Source organism: Zeugodacus cucurbitae, chromosome 4, assembly GCF_028554725.1.
Source record: "Zeugodacus cucurbitae isolate PBARC_wt_2022May chromosome 4, idZeuCucr1.2, whole genome shotgun sequence".
NCBI lineage: Eukaryota > Metazoa > Arthropoda > Insecta > Diptera > Tephritidae > Zeugodacus > Zeugodacus cucurbitae.
In genome coordinates this window covers 55147095-55165318 of record NC_071669.1, presented here as the reverse complement: position 1 = coordinate 55165318, position 18224 = coordinate 55147095, and the positions used below count along the sequence as shown (strand labels likewise).

At 30.0% G+C, this 18224-nt stretch overlaps 3 protein-coding genes across 10 annotated transcripts in view; 2 read left to right on the top strand and 1 right to left on the bottom strand.

Annotated features, from left to right (window-relative positions):
- The window catches only part of LOC128921571 (uncharacterized), a 163703-nt gene that overhangs the window by 18903 nt on the left and 126576 nt on the right, over positions 1-18224 (bottom strand). The window lies entirely within an intron of this gene.
- The window catches only part of LOC105211010 (capon-like protein), a 301508-nt gene that overhangs the window by 238109 nt on the left and 45175 nt on the right, over positions 1-18224 (top strand). For 3 of the 7 annotated variants that reach the window (XM_054229557.1, XM_054229555.1, XM_054229556.1), the window contains 2 exons: positions 8727-8822; positions 8909-9076. In XM_054229557.1, coding sequence (XP_054085532.1) covers positions 8727-8822; positions 8909-9076 — 264 coding nt within the window. Of the gene's footprint in view, positions 1-8726; positions 8823-8908; positions 9077-12802; positions 14947-18224 lie in introns of those variants that run through there. The other 4 variants (XM_011182241.3, XM_054229554.1, XM_054229552.1 and 1 more) reach the window with 4 other exon arrangements.
- On the top strand, positions 2923-4302 carry LOC128921570 (uncharacterized). The gene is made up of 2 exons (XM_054229558.1): positions 2923-3922; positions 3981-4302. Exons 1-2 carry the CDS (start codon positions 3173-3175, stop codon positions 4170-4172), a joined length of 942 nt encoding a protein of 313 aa, XP_054085533.1. The 5' UTR covers positions 2923-3172; the 3' UTR covers positions 4173-4302.

Genomic DNA, 18224 nt, shown 5'->3' with positions numbered 1-18224 from the left:
ATTCCTCCACGGAATTTTATTCTTGATCTTGCATAGACGGGGCATTCCATAAATTCCATAAAGAATTGTAGAGTACCCTAGACATCTTACGATTTCCCTTAAAAACGCTGAAATAGTCTTGAAGACTTTTGAAGCGCCCTCTACCACACAAAGATCCCACCAAATATTAATTTACCTATGGTTCCATATAGCCAAAAAACTACTTAATATACACACTGTATGTGAAGATGTGAGATTTTCGCCATGTGGAATTCATCTTACAAAAAACTCAAATATGTGAGTTTTTTCATTGGGAATGTCGTTCACATGAAATTTACAATATGGCTGATTGTTTTATTAACGTTACAGTTAAGTCTGTAAATAATCTTTCTATACTTCACCAGTTTCTTTAACCCTTTTATCAAATTTCTTTATAGTTTTTGAAGTGAATTATTATTTTTAAGTTAAAAAACTTAAAATTTCTTTTAAGGGAGGTCATCCCATACGATGGACTCAAAAAATCGTTTTCAATTTTTTTTTTCATAAATTGCTTTCTTAACGTGTATGTATATGTAGAATATGGTAGTGAAGTGATTTTATAAAATTCAAAGTCGTTTTAGAGATAGAGCAGCTAGAAGAAGGAGCAGTTCCAAGCACTCAGTTGGCAGCTGGAAACATGGAAGCCGTATTTTTCAAACTTTCTTCCATCGTATCTCAAAAACTGCTTGACCGAATGACTTGAAATTTGTTGGGTGAACTCATTACATGAAAATGCTAGTATGGAATGCTCTTCGATTTTTTTATAGCAAAAAAATAAATAAAAATCGCATTTATTTTCAAGTGTCTACAAAAGTCCACTTTTTGGTGCTTACAGATTAAAAAAGGCAATTTTTTTGTTTTCGGTGTGCCATGTTCTCAATAATATTTTTAGCTTAAAATTTATATTTTACCAAGGTTTGATTCGTGTCTAAAATATAAGTTACGACTATTATAAATTTTCAAACTTAACTCAAATGAGAATAAAAGTACCATCAATGTTTTAATGAAGAAATTTAAGTAGAAATACTGGAGAAAAATTTCTCATAAGCATACAAAAAACATAAAATCACACACATATTACGCTTAACAATTACACATGGGGCCCTTCACATTGCCACCAACTAACCGATCCTATTGCCATTGACATTATCATGCTTGTTATTTTCGTGTTTGTTGTATGCATTTGTGCTTGCTGACAGCAACAACGGTAAATGCAAAACACTTGAACACAGGCATCAATATTAACAAAAGGATTTTTCCCTTTTTTCGCCACAATACCGAACCATCCATCAGTCATTTGCTGAGAATGTTTTGCAAATATTTACATACAAAGTGACTAACATACACATGAATATTCTACATATGTATGTTTGTATTGTATATACATGTGTGTGGATACAAAAGCGAACAAAAAACTTGCAACATGTCAACAACAGCACGGTAATCGGCAGCTAAGCTGACATTGATGTCAAATTGACATGAAAAACCAAATCCGACTTGAAGTCAAACCCCAATCCACGCACGCTTTAGGGGCTTCTTGCCACACATTGTCCTTTGTCAATTGTTGACAAGCACATATTGTACAATGCCTTGTATTGAAAAGGTTTGGTAGAGAAAAACTGCACTGTCGGCTTGTTGCATGTGTGTGTTGTTGTATAGAATGTGTGAAATTGAAAGATTTTCTGCTGACGCGCGCTGATTAGTTGTGTAGGCGTAGCACACCGTTAACGATATAATAGAATAAAAGTGTCAAAATCAAATTGAAAACGTCGAGGATGTGTAATATGAGAAAGTCGATTAATTGGCTACATTGCGAAAAATTTTCGTAAAAATTACAAAAAAAAAAAAAATAAAAAATAAATTATATTATTAACATGTAAGGAAGAGCTAAGTTCGGGTGTAACCGTATATTTTATGCTCTCGCAATTTATTTATTTAATTTTACTAATATAACACACAATTTGACTCACATATTCGGCATATAGGTGGTATAAAGTCCATTGAAAGTTGGCAGCCCTAATATTAGCTATATGAGAGCTAGGAGAAGTTATAATCCGATTTTACCCATATTTGGCACGGAGACATATTATTGGAAGAAAAATATTCCCTCTGAATATCTTCGAAACATCTGAGAAACTTAACTATATTTTAGGTAAAGTATTTATTAGAAGCTCTGATGTCCTGATGTTTGATATATGGGGTCTTGAATACTTATAGTCCGATTTCGATTTTTATAAAGGGGCTGCCACACTACAAATGTAGTATTTATCACAGTTCTGTTCCGATATCTTCACTAGTGCATACTTTATGTATTGTAAAGTAAACGATTCAGATGGACTTCAAAGTTCTGGTATACTCGTATAGGAAGTAATATCATTGGATTGCCATGAAAATATTATAAACCAAATTTCATCTGAATTGGTCGAGCAGTTTAGGAGATATGGTTTTGGACCCATAAGTGAACGGAGTCACACCCATTTAAAATTTTGTAAACCAATTTCCAAAAATGCCCCTTCCCAGTGCGATCCTTCGTACCAAATTTTGCTTTAATAGCATTATTTATGGCTTAGTTGTGGCTCTTTATCTGTTTTCAGTTTTCACCATTTTGTGGGCATATAGAAAATAGCCCCAGAGCCTTGGAATAATTTGGCATTTATTAGAACTACATGTATATAAGATGCCATTCTTTTATTTATTATTTATGTGTATTGCCTAATTTGAACTTCAGTTTCGGCAATTAACATCACTTAACATAATAACCTAACTAATAACACAACTTTTCTCTCTAATGTACATGAGAATTATAACGGTGATAGCAGTTATACACGTTCATCACTGGAATTTGTAACTTTCAGTTGTTCATTTCACGTTCACTTGGCAAATTATGGCGGCGGACTTCTTCACTGTTTGTGCGCGCTTTTACTATCATCTGCTGCGTTGGCTTCGCTTCACCGATTTGTATTACAATGAGACGCTGAAACGTCTGGAGAATAAGCCCCGAAATCCACGGATACGACGTTGCATACTTTGTATATATTACTTGATTTTCGGAATTTACGCGGCGATTGTCATATTCTTCTTCTTGGGTGCCAGTATCGGGGTCTGGCTAACCTCTGGCTTCGTCAACTCACTTAAAATTATCAGCCTAACATACATGTTCATTATGAACTCTATATATTTTTCGACATTTCTTACAATTTCATATCAAATCCAAAGAAAACGGACTAACAAGTTTTTGAAACAATTTTTTAACGAACTTTTCGTAATTCGACGAAAGATCTCAGCGTTGACTGGATGTCCTGCAATCATGGAGACTCACATCAAGTTATTGTTGTTACTTAAAATAATACTGATTGTTTGGATTTCAATTAAATCTTCAAAAAGAATTCATATTTTAAGTAATTATATAGCCTTTCCTCTTTTCGAACTCGCCTACATTGCAAACTATGTGATCATTAGAAAATTGTTAATTCTACACAAAGTATTGCAGAAATGGATTAAACAACAAGAAGATCAATATAGAGTCAAATCTCAATGCACAGCATACTGCAAGATGAGGAATGATCCGATTTGTAAGGCAATCTCTTTGTGGAGTCAATCGGGTCAAATGTTAACGAACTATCTGAAACATTTCAATTGGTTTGAAAAACTGGTACTTATTGAGAATATATATTGTGTCTATTTGGCCAGTCAGTTTGTTGTGTGCTTATTTTATAAACAATATTATAACGGTGCGCTGTTGCCAGATACTTTAAACCATATTATTAATATGCTCCTTATTGGCATGGTCAATGACTCACTGAAGCATGAGGAAGATGCTTTGAACGACATATTGACGGTACTGGTCGCCAAATTGTCACATCAAGCAATTCTGTGTAGCAATTGTCGGAAACTTCTAAAAGCGGTGAGTAGTGTAATCGTATACATAGAAAGCCAGTACTCACATGATTCTTCACACACAGATCAATTTTCACTTCTGTTGCCGGAATCTGCGTCTCAATGGGATTTATGTATTAGGGTATTATTGGACCAGAGTATTCGTTATCGATGTTATCCAAAACGTAATATTATTAGGATTTAGTATAACACAATTTGATTCAGATAAAATTTATTTATGTCATGACGGCCCGGAACATCACGTATATAGATCTTAGACAAGCAGGAGAATCTCAGTAGCTGTGGCTAATTTTTTACCGATAATATCGATTAAAGTCTCAGATGTTCTAAAGAAAGGAATTATTTCCTTCTTTCCTTTCCGAAAATTGGTAAAATTAGTATATTACTTCGTCTAGTCTAATTAAAATTAAAATTAAAATTAAAATTAAAATTAAAATTAAAATTAAAATTAAAATTAAAATTAAAATTAAAATTAAAATTAAAATTAAAATTAAAATTAAAATTAAAATTAAAATTAAAATTAAAATTAAAATTAAAATTAAAATTAAAATTAAAATTAAAATTAAAATTAAAATTAAAATTAAAATTAAAATTAAAATTAAAATTAAAATTAAAATTAAAATTAAAATTAAAATTAAAATTAAAATTAAAATTAAAATTAAAATTAAAATTAAAATTAAAATTAAAATTAAAATTAAAATTGAAATTGAAATTGAAATTAAAATTAAAATTAAAATTAAAATTAAAATTGAAATTGAAATTAAAATTAAAATTAAAATTAAAATTAAAATTAAAATTAAAATTAAAATTAAATTAAAATTAAAATTAAAATTAAAATTAAAATTAAAATTAAAATTAAAATTAAAATTAAAATTAAAATTAAAATTAAAATTAAAATTAAAATTAAAATTAAAATTAAAATTAAAATTAAAATTAAAATTAAAATTAAAATTAAAATTAAAATTAAAATTAAAATTAAAATTAAAATTAAAATTAAAATTAAAATTAAAATTAAAATTAAAATTAAAATTAAAATTAAAATTAAAATAAAAATAAAAATAAAAATTAAAATTAAAATTAGTCAAAATTTCAGATTTTCTTCAGACATACATAGTAGATCTGAGGTAAGTATTTTGAAAAACTTCCCTCTCCAATGGCACGGTCACTGACAAAGTCTGTTTGATGGTTGCAGGTTTGAATGTGTTTCAACTCTTCATACAGCACCAATCAATTTATGTATGGCCAAACGGGTAATTTTCTGTTAGATCTATGTAATCTTGCGATTCTGTGATTCGTATAAAGATCCCTATAGACTTTGGTGTTTTTTCAACAGCTCCAATCTTTCTTTGACAGAAACGAGAGCTGTATCAACCAGAGCAATGAACAAATTAGTCCCGAATTGATCTTCTGGTGTGTATATTGCCTTTCGTAATCAAACAGTCTCTTCTTCATTCTTTTTCGAGATTATATGTCTGATTTTCAACATGTTGTTTGGCATCGAAATTAAGGGCAATTTCTTATCGAAGCTGTAACTGCAGCGATATCTATGTTTTATAATTGGATATTATTATGATCGGTGTACCGAATCTTCAATCCAAATATGTATTAATCCCAATTATTTTATTATAAGTGTTTCTGTTCATACTTTCTTTAATGTACTAATAAATTGAAATAGTATAAATAGGTATAAATGAATCACCAGTGCAGATATTAGAATACAACTTTGTAAAAATATGTATATCATCTATAGCACTTTAAACTTTACTAACCGTGCCATGGTTCCAAGGAATATATGTACCAAGATATCTCAATTTTTCATCATCGATAATTAACTAAACGTTTACATATACAAATTGTATTGGGTGCACTATATACATATATACAATAGGTCTATAATATCATTATATGAGCACATCACTCATAAACATACATATTTATGAATAAATTTCATATCATTCAAATTAAGTATCTGCAATGAGCGTCGCTTAAGATAATGGCGGCTGACGTCTTCACTGTTTGTGCGCGCTTTTACTATTATCTGCTGCGTTGGCTTCGCTTCACCGATTTGTATTACAATGAGACGCTGAAGCGTCTTGAGAATAAGCCCCGAAATCCTTGGGTACGACGTTGCATACTTTGTATATATTTTTTGATTATCGGCAGTTACGCAGCATTTGTCATGATTATTCTACTGATTGTAATTTTTATTGACTCACCACAAGCTTATGAGTTGAGATCACTTCAAATTCTCAACCACACATACATACTCATTATAAGATCTATGTATGTTATGACTTTTTTTACAATTTCATACCAAGTCCAAAGGAAGAGGACCAGCAAGTTTGCGAAAAACTTTTTCAACGAACTTTTCGTGATCCAACGAAAACTCTCAGCGCTGACTGGATCCCGTGCAGTCATGCAACCCCACATCAAATTATTGTTGTTACTCAAAATTATACTAATTGTTTGGATTTTAGTTGAATCTTCACAAAGAATTAGTATTCTTAGTAATTATATAGCCTTTCCTCTTTTCGAACTCGCCTATATTGCAAACTATGTGATCATTAGAAAATTGCTAATACTCCATAGAGTATTGAAGAAATGGATTAAACAACAAGTAGATCGATATATAATCAAATCTCAATGCACAGCAGAATGCAAGAAGAAGAACAAACCGATGTGTAAGGCAATCTCTTTGTGGAGTCAATCGGGTCAAATGTTATTGAACTATCTGAAGTACTTCAATTGGTATAAAAAGCTGATCCTTCTGCAAAATATATTTTGCGTCTATTTATCCAGTCAATTTATTGTGTGCATATTTTTCAAGCAATATTATTATGGTGCTCTGTTGCCAGATTGTTTCAACCATTTTATAAATATGCTACTTATTGGCAAGATTAATGACACGTTGAAGGGCGAGGAAGATGCTTTGAACGACATATTAACGGTACTGATTGCCAAATTGTCACATCAAACAAGGTTGTGCAGCAATTGTCGGAGACTTATAAAAGCGGTGAGTGGTCTACTTGTCTACCACGAAAACCTGTTCTAATATTTTGCTCTATACGTAGATAGATCTTCACTTCTGTTGCCGGAATCTGCATCCCCATAGCATTTATATATTAGCAAATTATTGGACCAGAGTATTCGTAAACGATGTTATCCATAACTTTGTACTATTGGGATTTAATATCACACAGTTTGGTGCACATTCAACCTATCATTGTACTTATGACTCCGAGATTTTGCGTAAAGCTCTAGCCAAGGGTTGACTTTGCATTACAAATGACACATGAGTGCTTTGCAATAAAATAAATTTGTAGACATATTTCATTATTACAATATTTATCAATAGTTTATGATTAGTTCTTCTTAATAAATTGAAATGGAATTAATTTTGGTGTGTATTAATGTGATTTGAACTATACTTATGTTTGTTGAGTCGAAGACAGCTATTACAAGTATTGACATAGTCGAGAATAATGCGTTTAGTCTTAGCTGAACGTGTTATCTGGGATATACTGAAATATCGGAAATTTATTCTACCGGATTTATTGGTCTACAACTTTGCTTCCGCCGTTTTTTTTTTTGTAAATTTTAGGCTTTTTTTTATAAAAACGGTTACAAATTTATTCAAAATATTGGCCGTCACTAGCTCTACTTCTGACCATCTTTCTGGCAGCATGCGTATTCCGTGCAAATGTCGAGAATTCAGCTGAAAAGGTGACATTTTTTCAGCTGAGAATAAGTTTGGGATGCAAACAGATCTCTACAAATATTTTGTTGGGTTAATGTTGACACAAATGTCCAAGATCGATATAAAACGATTTAATCGATTTAATCGACCAGTGCTTGAGCCTAGAGACATCTATTGGAAAACGGCGGAAGCAAAGTTGTAGACCAATAATATGCTGAATATATATATATATATATGAATATTAAAATTAATTAAATTATATATATATATATATATGAATATTAAAATTTATTAAATTACTTAAGATAATAGTACATAATACTTTCTTGACATCCTGATAACACGTATCAAAAATGGGCGGAATTGGTTTACAACCACAATTACTTCCCATATAACTCAATTTTGAATGCCATCTCATTCCTTCACTTTATAATATATACATAAGGGACCATTGAAGATAAGTGAAAAACCCTTAACGCAAATACTGCATATCATCTGTGGCTTCACTTGTCGAAAAATTGTCGAAATCGGACTATAACTTTTCAAGACCCCGGAAATCGATCATGAAAAACTCAGTGCCTAAGGGTAATTTTTCACCGGAAATATCGTTAAATCTCTCAGATATTTTAATATAATTTAGAGAGAATTTATTTTCATCTAAAAGTATGTCTTTTTTCCAATAATGGTTAAAATCGGGTCATAACTTGCCCTAGCTCCCATAGTTATAGGTTTTACAAAAATACGGTGGGCTTTATTCCGCATATATAGATTAATATGTGATATATCTTAGCTAAATTAAGTGAGCATATAATCTTAGATATAATGTATGTTGGTGGTGAAATTTGGTGAAATCGGTTCAGAAATTACCTCAGCCCTCATATACTATATTTCGTTATTCTAGTAGACTTTATGTCGAATAAATGGATCAAAATGTGTCTTAATAAAACGAAATCAATAAATTGCGAGAGTATAAATTCGATTGCACCCGAAATTAGCCAGTCCTTACTTGTCTATATTAATTTTTTAATTTTAAAATGTAAATAAAATATCTCCATACCTTTCAATTAATATATTTATTTTATTTTATTAATTTTTTCTTTTGCTTAAATTCCAGTACGAGTGCAAAGTGCAGAATCTGAAGAAGCGCAAAGTGACCATACACATTTCGGTGAATGGCGTACGCGTGGTGCTCAAGAAACGCCGAAGAAAAGTAAGTAATCTTTGGTTGATTTAATGCGCTTAGGAAAAATAAATATTTACTATTTATTTATTTTTATTTTTTCCGCCATTTTTCAGAAGAAGAATTGGACAAATGACGCCGAAGAAATCGAATTACTCAATCATCCCATCTATAGAATTTTCTATGTGTCACACGATAGCAGCGATCTCAAAATATTTAGCTATATTGCACGAGATGCCAGCACAGACACATTCAAATGCTCCGTTTTCAAAAGTCATAAAAAGGTGAGTGACATATGAACATATATACATAAATCAGTTTTTATGGAACGATACATATGTCAGATAAATATATGTTTTCCATATGATTTTTTTTTGCTTAAACCAATGTCATTCCGGCACACTACATGTTCTAGCGCTGCTGGCTACTTGTTCTTGCTAATTTTTGTGTAAAAATGTATTTTTTAAATCTCTTATTATTCTAATTAGTATTTTGCTGCTTTTTGCGCTTGCCGTTGACATTTTTGTCCATTTACTTTACTTTTTTTTTAGCCATGTAGTATTATTATTTTTGGTCGCGGTTTCTTTTTTTTAAATGATTTTCTGCAGAAATCATAAAAATATCACAACTTTCAGAAACATGCATGTTCAGTTTGGCCATTGGCCAAGTGCAAAAGTAAGTCAAAGTAATTTGTGGAGAAAAATAATTAAAAAAAAAAAATCAAAAAACCTCAAGAAAAATGTTCCAAATGGATTTTTTTAAAAACTACTAATTGCACTTGTGTTTGTGCAGAAATTCTTTATTGCGAAGAAAAAAGTTCATTTTTGGTTACCAAGAACTGAGCTGTGCGATTTTCCAGTAACAGTTTCATAAGAAAAGTGTTTTGTAAAAAAATCGTTCGTACAATATAAATCTACATATAACTTACAATTGGTGTTGATGTATTGATCTAGGTTTCTCGGAATTTTTTATCTCATCAGAGCTGACATTCGTTTCAATTTATTTTAAGATTTAACGACTTATTTTGAAAGCTGTTTTCAATCATCAATCTTGGTTCAACAGTATCAACCATATATTATTAGTAAATACTGCTTTTATGAACAAATTGACTACAGCGCCACCTGGCGGCTAGAACTTTTATTGCATCACTTACTTCTAATTATAATTTTCCATTTCAAATGTGTCAAGAAATAATGATATTTTTGTTAATATTTCGACTCTGTCTCGATCAGACAGCTTTCATAGAGCTATCTCAATGTTACTATAAAGCTTTCTTCGAAAGAATGTTCCGAAGTTTTTTGGACATAGTAAGGTATATTTTCAACTATATTTTAAGATTTTTTTTAACAAAAATAGTGTAAAATAACGGAGTTATGTGCTGTCGTCGGAGGAGCAAAAAAAAGTTTACTGCTGACATGATTCAAAATATATATAAGAATATAAAAAAAATTCAAAAAGTTTATTAAAGTTGAACGCATTTCCTATACAATGACCCACGATTTTTGAAAAATATCGAAAATTAAAAAAATGGCGTTCTGAAAAATATCGTTTTTTAAGGTGAAAAAAATGGTCGCTTTTTTAATTGACAATTTTCAACCAATAAAAGAGATAGTAGGTAGGATTGTGGAGTAAATATATCACAAGAATACTTAGTTTAAATTTGAAGTCGATCGGTCAATTTCTCGTGGAGTTATGATGTCAGCAGTTTTGAGAAATGTTGTTTATACCTGGGAGTGGTCGCTCTTTAGAGCGCTGCCATTCAAAAACTATTCAAGATACGACCTTACCGCTTTCACAGAATATTTTTGAAAGTATAAACATCGAATAAGCAAAACATAAAAAAACGATTTTTTGAAAGTATCACACTGGTATAGCCTGTATGTATTTTAAGTCACTACATTTTCATCTTTGAAGAAACCAAAATCGCTGATTTCGAAATAAATTGTATACTTGGAGGCTATGCAGAGATTTAGTTGCTTTATAGATGCCACGTTTTTGATAAATTCGACTTTCACATTGAGTCCGCGATGAAAGGAAAAAGTTGAATAAGATCAATTCCTGGCGACATCTGGCAACCTTATGAGCAATACCAAAATCGAGATCGATTAATGAAGTAAAGCAGAAGTGCAACAATTGCCAATCTCTTTTCACTCAACACATTTGCCAATTTATGCGCACTTTAAACAAGTTGAGTATACGCAGTGTACTACACATTCAAATAGTGTCCGACCGATACCAAAATTTTGGCCGATTCCGATGCCGATGCCGATTAATCGGCCAGTTGGCAAAGAATCGGCCGCTGCCGATGCCGATGCCGATTCTTTCATCTACAACTTTATTTATTAAATTAGTATAGTAACAAATAAAAACAAAGACAAAATAACATCACAAAATAAGTAAACAATTCAATTCATATGTAAATATGAAGTTGTTTAGTGATTTAATTAATATTCAAAACTAAATAAATTATTATTATAAGATATATGTTGATAGAACAAATAAGTTATTCGCGTTTTCTCAACGCGAATCTACAATCAGCAATATTGCTTTTTTCCTTAAGGGGGTATACCGGTGTGACATTTTCAAAAAATCGATTTTTTACTTTTTGCTTATTCGAAAGTTTATAATTTCAAAAATATCCTGTGAAAGGTAAGGTCGTATCTTGAATAGTTTTTGAATGGCAGCGTTCTAAAGAGCAATCGCTCACATGTATTAGCCGCTATGGTCGAAACTTTAAACGCGTTTTTCTCGAAACGACTTTTCACAAAACAACAGATCAACCTCAAATTTAAACTGAATGTTCTTGAATATATTTACTATACAATGACCTACGATCTTTTTGATTTGTTGAAAATTGTCAATTTGGCATTTTAAAAAACGACCATTTTTTACCTATAAATCGAAATTTTTTCAAAACTACGCCATTTTGTTAATGTTTGATATCTTTCAATAATCGTGGGTCATTGTATAGGGAATATATTCAACTTTAATAACATTTTTAAATTTTTGTGTTTCAGTTACTCATTCGGCCGGAATCATGTCAGCAGTTGGGGAACTTTTTTTTTTGGCACCTCCCAAGACAACCCATAACTCCTTTATTTTTCAAAATTTTTGTAAAATAAAAACCTTAAAATATAGATAAAAGTACACCTTATTATGTCCAAAAAACTTCGAAACATTCGACCGAGTACTTTCTTTAAAAAAATTCACTAAAATCGCCAATTTTTCATGGGTTACACTGAGTTACCCCTTAAGGACAAATATGAGTATTAAGGCCAATATTCGAAAATAGTAGGTCTAGTAAAAAGCATCCGTTATTTCCAAAGATATGACTTATGTCATTTCTATTTCGCATTGTGAAAGGCGTCACATAGTGATAGTGACTCGATAGAAACTTCGGAAGCTTGTTTGAGAGGTTCTTTTCCATGCACCTTATTATAGTCCAGGTCAGCACCAAGTGATTATTAATTGATCCTGTCTATGGCAAACTTTTAAAAATAAATTAACCTAGTTATGCTATAATAGTGACTTTAAAACATTATCTTCAAAATCTCAACAACTTTAAACAAAACTGTACATATTTGACATAAATCGAATGTTTCTAGCAGTGCTAAATAAAACCTTTCATTAATGCAAAATTGTTGAATTTCTTTATACTAGACTTAAATTATCACCATGATGAATTGTTAGTTTAGTCAAATGTGATTCACTGTGTTTTATATGGTAAACAGAAGAATTCAAATTTTATGCTCTAAAGAAATGAAAAAAAGAAAAAAAATGTATTTTAAAATAATCCGTAAGAAGTAGAAAGAATCGGCTAAGAATCGGCCAAATATGGCCGATGCCGATGCTTAATTTTGTGGCCGATACTGGCCGATGCCGATACCAAGGCCGATTAATCGGTCGGTCTCTACATTCAAATACAGGCAGTGAGTTAAGGAGCCTGCAACAAATCATTTACACCGAAATCTGCTTATTGATTATTGAGAATTAAGCAATATTATTTTGTTTATTTTTTTAATTTTTTTATTTTTTTTTATTTTTTTTTTATTTATTTAAAAAATTCCAAAATATAAAATTTTTGCAAAAAGCGCACATTTTCACCGGAAATTATGGTTTTCAGTGATAACTACGTAAAGAAAAGTAACAAAAATACTTAAAAAACCAATAGTGTACCAGAAAGCAGCAACAACAATAACAATAATTTGTATATATACAGAGCAGTTGACTGCAAAGCAATGACGTCAAGCCGAACAAGACGCGGCAGGTCAATAATTACATCTTCGGGGCAATAATTCTTGAAACCATACAAGCAACATGCAGACACCCACACATACACTTATAGAGTAATGAATGGACGAGCGCAAGTTTGGAGTCAACAAAAACAAGACAGGCGCACTCTATAAATATATACTAAAACCAAAGAAAAAAAAGTCTATGAAGCAATGAATACAAAAAGAGAACAAAAATAAACGAAATTTGAAAAAACAATATAATAACAGTAAAAAAAGAAAATAATTAAACTGAAAAAGCAAAAAACAACAATAAACACATTAGTACATGTGTTTACAAAACTTGGTACTCGCTACTCTTGGCGCGACTGGTTGCAGAGCATGCTTATCACAAGGGAGGCTGGAGCGCTGCAAACTTTTATGGACCAAAGAGTAGTGGCGCACGAGCGCCGCAATAAACGTGTGTTAAGCACAAAAGCAAAAACAACAATAGTGAATGTAATAAGCGAGCGGCCAACAGCGTCATTTAGTACATACGCACACACACACGCGCTTATATAATAAAAACAAACCGCATATAATTAGGACGCTAATGGATTGTTCGTATTTATAATTCAGAGAAAAGTCAAAATTTCGAGAGAAACTGCTTATTTTTAACCTACAAAAATCAACTAGTAATTATAAGCAGCGAGAGAAACGAGGAAAAGGAGAAACAAATATTGAGGAGTGGAGCAAAGCAAATAGATAAAATGGAGAAAAGCGCAGATAAGAAAGAAATGATTCTAGAAAACAATCCAGAGAGTTTCCAGAATACAAAAACAACTATAATATTGGAGAAAACCAAAAAAAAAAAAATAACGAAAAAGCAAAAGCAACAATAACAAGAGCACATAGAGAGCTGAGATCACGATGAAAGAATAACAAAAACAATAGTAAAATAAAACTACAACAACAATAAAAATGAAAAATAATAAAGACATGGGAATATATCTTTAACAAAAACAACAACAACTACAAGAAAAATCAACAAACAAAAACAAATGAGAGGAAAATAGCAGCAACAAAAACACTAAAAAAAACGAAAATAAACGAAAAAACACAAAAAATTACAAAAATAATAAAAAAAAAAACAAAAAAATACAACAACAATTAAAAATAAAAAAGCCATAAACGAAAAAATACACAAAAATTACAAAAACAACTAAAATCACAAGAAAATTACAATAACAATTAAAAAAAATAATAATTACAACAACAATTAAAATCACAAGAAAATTACAACAACAAATGAAAAACAAAAAAATCAATAACACATCAAAACGCAAATTGAACGTCACGAAAAATCGTGACAACCCCAAAACCACATACGCCATATGCCAACATGAGCAACAACTTGCCGGAAAGAGAGGTCAGGCAGAGAGCGGAGAAAGACAGCGTTTGCCGTGATGCGATAGGTAAAAGAAAATTAACGTTATAGATACTATATAGAGAACAAAGAAATATTTATTTTCGAACAACGCAAAGGAAAAAAAAGTAACGAACAGATGCTGGAAGTGATCCCATGTGAGAGCACGAGAGAGCAAGAGAGCGCTAGCTTTTTGATTTTTGAACACGAGAACAAAGAGTGGGAGAGATGTTGAAAGAATAAGAAAATCGCAGCGCCCGCAAATGGAAATGGAAAAGCTCGCGAAAGCTTTACATAAAAACGTCATCGATGGAAATTGACCAGATCAGTGAGGCTGTTGGAATACTTTTTGGTCAGCCAGCCAGGCCAGTTGTGTTATTATTCAATGCTCTAGCTGTGCAGTAGTCGATAACGCGGAACGATCACGCACGGAACGTATAGACGGTTAGCGCGCTTATCGCAAACTGATGAACGGTACACAAAAGTGTTTAAAAACAAGAAGTTAGTGGATTATGAAGTAATTTTTTTTTTGTAATGAGTGGAGTGGTGGAAAAATAAAAAAATTTTGTTGTTGTGGTAGTGAAATTGGAAGTGATTTTTGTCAGTAGTTTAAATAAAAATGTGTACATATATATAATTAGAAAATTAAATAACAAAAAATGACTAAAATAAACAATAAAATATAAAAAATTATTGGAATAATAAAAATTCAAAATTAAAAAAACTTAAAATTAAAAAAAAAATAATAAAATAAAAAAAATTAAAAATAAAAAAATAAAAATAAAAAAGATTTAAATTAAAAAAAATTTAAATAAAATAAAAAGTTTAAATAAATAAAAATAAAATCAAAGAAATTAAAATTTGAGAAAAATTTACCTTATTATAAAACAATTATTAAAATAAAAAAAATTAAAATTAAAATAAAATAAAAAAATTTAAATAAATAAAAATTATAATTTTAAATAAATAAATTAAAATTAAAAAAATTTAAATAAAATAAAAATTTAAAATAAATAAAAATTAAAATTCAAAAAAAAAATTGAAGAAAAATAAAAAATTTTAAATAAATAAAATTAAAAATTAAAAAAATAAGAATGAAAAAAGATTTAAATTAAAAAAAAATAATTAAAATAAAATAAATATTTTAAATAAATAAAAATTAAGAAAATTAAAAATATAAAAAATATTAAAATAAAATAAAAAATTTGAAAAAATATAAAAAAAAAAATAAATAAATATCAAAGAAATTAAAATTGGAGAAAAAATTACCTTATTATAAAACAATTTTTAAAATAAAAAAAATTAAAATTAAAAAAGTTTAAAAAAAATAACAAAAGATTAAAATTAAAATTCAAAAAAATTTAAAATAAAATAAAAATTTTAAATAAATAAAAATAAAAAAAAATTAAAATCAATTAAATTAAAATTGGACAAAAATTTACCTTATTATAAAACAATGTTAAAAATTACGGTTCGAAAAAATTTTGAAATTTCCAAAATTCTTGCGTACAATAAAAAAAAATGTTATTGCCTGCAAAACGACTGCAAACATAAAGTAAAATAAAAAAAAAACAGAAACCAAATCAGAGACTGCATTTCTCAAACTAATCCAGCATAAATTACAAGCATACAATTCAATGAAATGAAATCGCCTAGCGATTATAGTGATTTAAAGTGCATGAATTGGTGTGGTTGTGGCAACAGTAAGGAACACATGTGTGGCCATAACTAATGGCACCTGCCGTGAAAGTGCGCAAAATTTCACGAAAAAAAACCAAGTGGACTAACTAAGAATTTAATTAAAATTCCGCGATTTACGTCGCAAATCCTGCGCATTTTGTTTTTTTTTTTTTCTACAAAATTCTAATTTCTTGTGTCAGCCAAAGCCATAAATTCAAATATGACAGACGAAATTAGTTTGCCTCGATCAGCAAAATCAAGAATATTGAAATAACCAAATGTATTAAGACTGTTTAACCGTTAATTTACAACTAATGAGCGTGTGTTTGAGTGTATGTGTGTGTTTGTATATTTTGCTGACGGCATTAAAGACGCGACGCGGTACTGGCCGCCAATTTGGAGGCAAAATTATGCGAAAACGCGCACAGGCGTGGCAAAGCAATCCAGCGGATCAAACCAAATAAATATATTACATGATAGAAGACATATTAACATACATACATATACCGCACTAGTCGATGTCACTCACATTAATGACTTCCCAGTTTTGTGTGTTTGTCGTACACGAATTTTAACATTAAGGCGCGTTAAACCGATGAAAAAACAAATAAATATTAAATAAAACAGAACGCGTACAAAATCCAAATCCAAACGCCGCTAATTAATAACCAAAAAATATGAAAAGTAAAATGGAAAGCAAAATGAACAAAAACAAACAACAAAAAGCATATGTGTCGTATTTATGTCAGCACAGCAAATGCTCATAAAAAGCAAATAAAAATGCCAAAAATATTCGAAAAGAAAACAGCATCTAATTAATGTCTTTTTGTTATTAATTTTTTTGCTTTGCTACAAAGCGTAAATATACACAGAGTGAAAACATTAATTTTTGTTGGCTGACAAGCGGTGGTCAATACGTGTGCACAGGTGAAAAACTTACAAATCAGAAGGCATAACTCTTTGGCGAAAACATGAAAGCAACGACTACCAAATATTGTGTGATGCATGGAAATATTTGATTTTAGAAAGAAATACAAACAAAAACATCGAATATTTTGATTGAATTTTTTTTTCTAATTTTTCAATTTTTTTTCAAAATTTTTTTCAAATTTTTTTTTTTTCAAATTTTTTTTCAAAACTTTTTTTTCAAAACTTTTTTTTCAAATTTCTTTTATTCTAAACGCCGTTTTCATTGAAAAAAAAATTAAAAAATCCACATCAAAGCTAAAATAAGCCATATTGCTTTGCATACAATTGTGTGACAGTGTTTGGTTGTACCTGGCGTATACGTAACATGTGAGCATTTGCTAATTGCGGTTTTGCTATTTGACATTTTTCAGCGTTTATTTTTTTGTATTTTCAAAGGCTTTTAATTTCTTAATGCCTGATTTAGTGACATGTGTTGGAATTAGCTGTATGATTTCACATCCAATATTAGTGTATTTTTCATAAGGTAATATGTCTCGTGACAACAAATTGTTATTTTTGGCTTAATATACATTCGATATGTGGGCTCGACTGATTTTTTGAATAAATACATTTTTTTTATAGATTCAAAAATCACATTGACAAAACTGAATTTATTTTTATGCTATTTTCATCATATCTTGTCTGCCGTTACGGTGATCAGAAGTTAATAGGTTTTCTCCTAAAAAGGAATTATAGCTGACGATGTAAACTCTTAGACCTAATAGCCTTTTCGCACAGCTAAATTAATTTAATAAACATTTTTGTTTTTTTTTTTGTTCATAAAAAGTTGAAAGAAGTAAGTTTCATCAGCTGATTATTAATTTGTCAATAAACACAGCCAAATTTACAGTATTGACAACAAACCCCAGAGTCACATTCGGGTTTGTATTCGATTTGTATTCGATTAAAAATTAATGTAGTAAATTAAAGTTTTTTTGTATGCTAAATCGTTCTAAATTAGTGTTTTAATCAAGCAAGCTGCGATTAATTAAACAATTAACTTCTGTACGAAAAGGCTATAAATCCTAAAGAGACCTTTAATATACGATAAAATGAAGGAACATTTGTATATTATTCTATTTCAAGTGCCAAACCACACTTTTCCTAGTGACAACAACTTTTCCTACACAAGTCTAACCAATTCTC

Excerpts from the sequence above, each read along its gene's own strand:
- LOC128921570 (XM_054229558.1), top strand. The coding sequence starts at position 3,173 with ATGTTCATTATGAACTCTATATATTTTTCGACATTTCTTACAATTTCA. Across the intron at positions 3,923-3,980 it reads GTCGGAAACTTCTAAAAGCG|ATCAATTTTCACTTCTGTTG; the intron begins GTGAGTAGTGTA and ends CTTCACACACAG.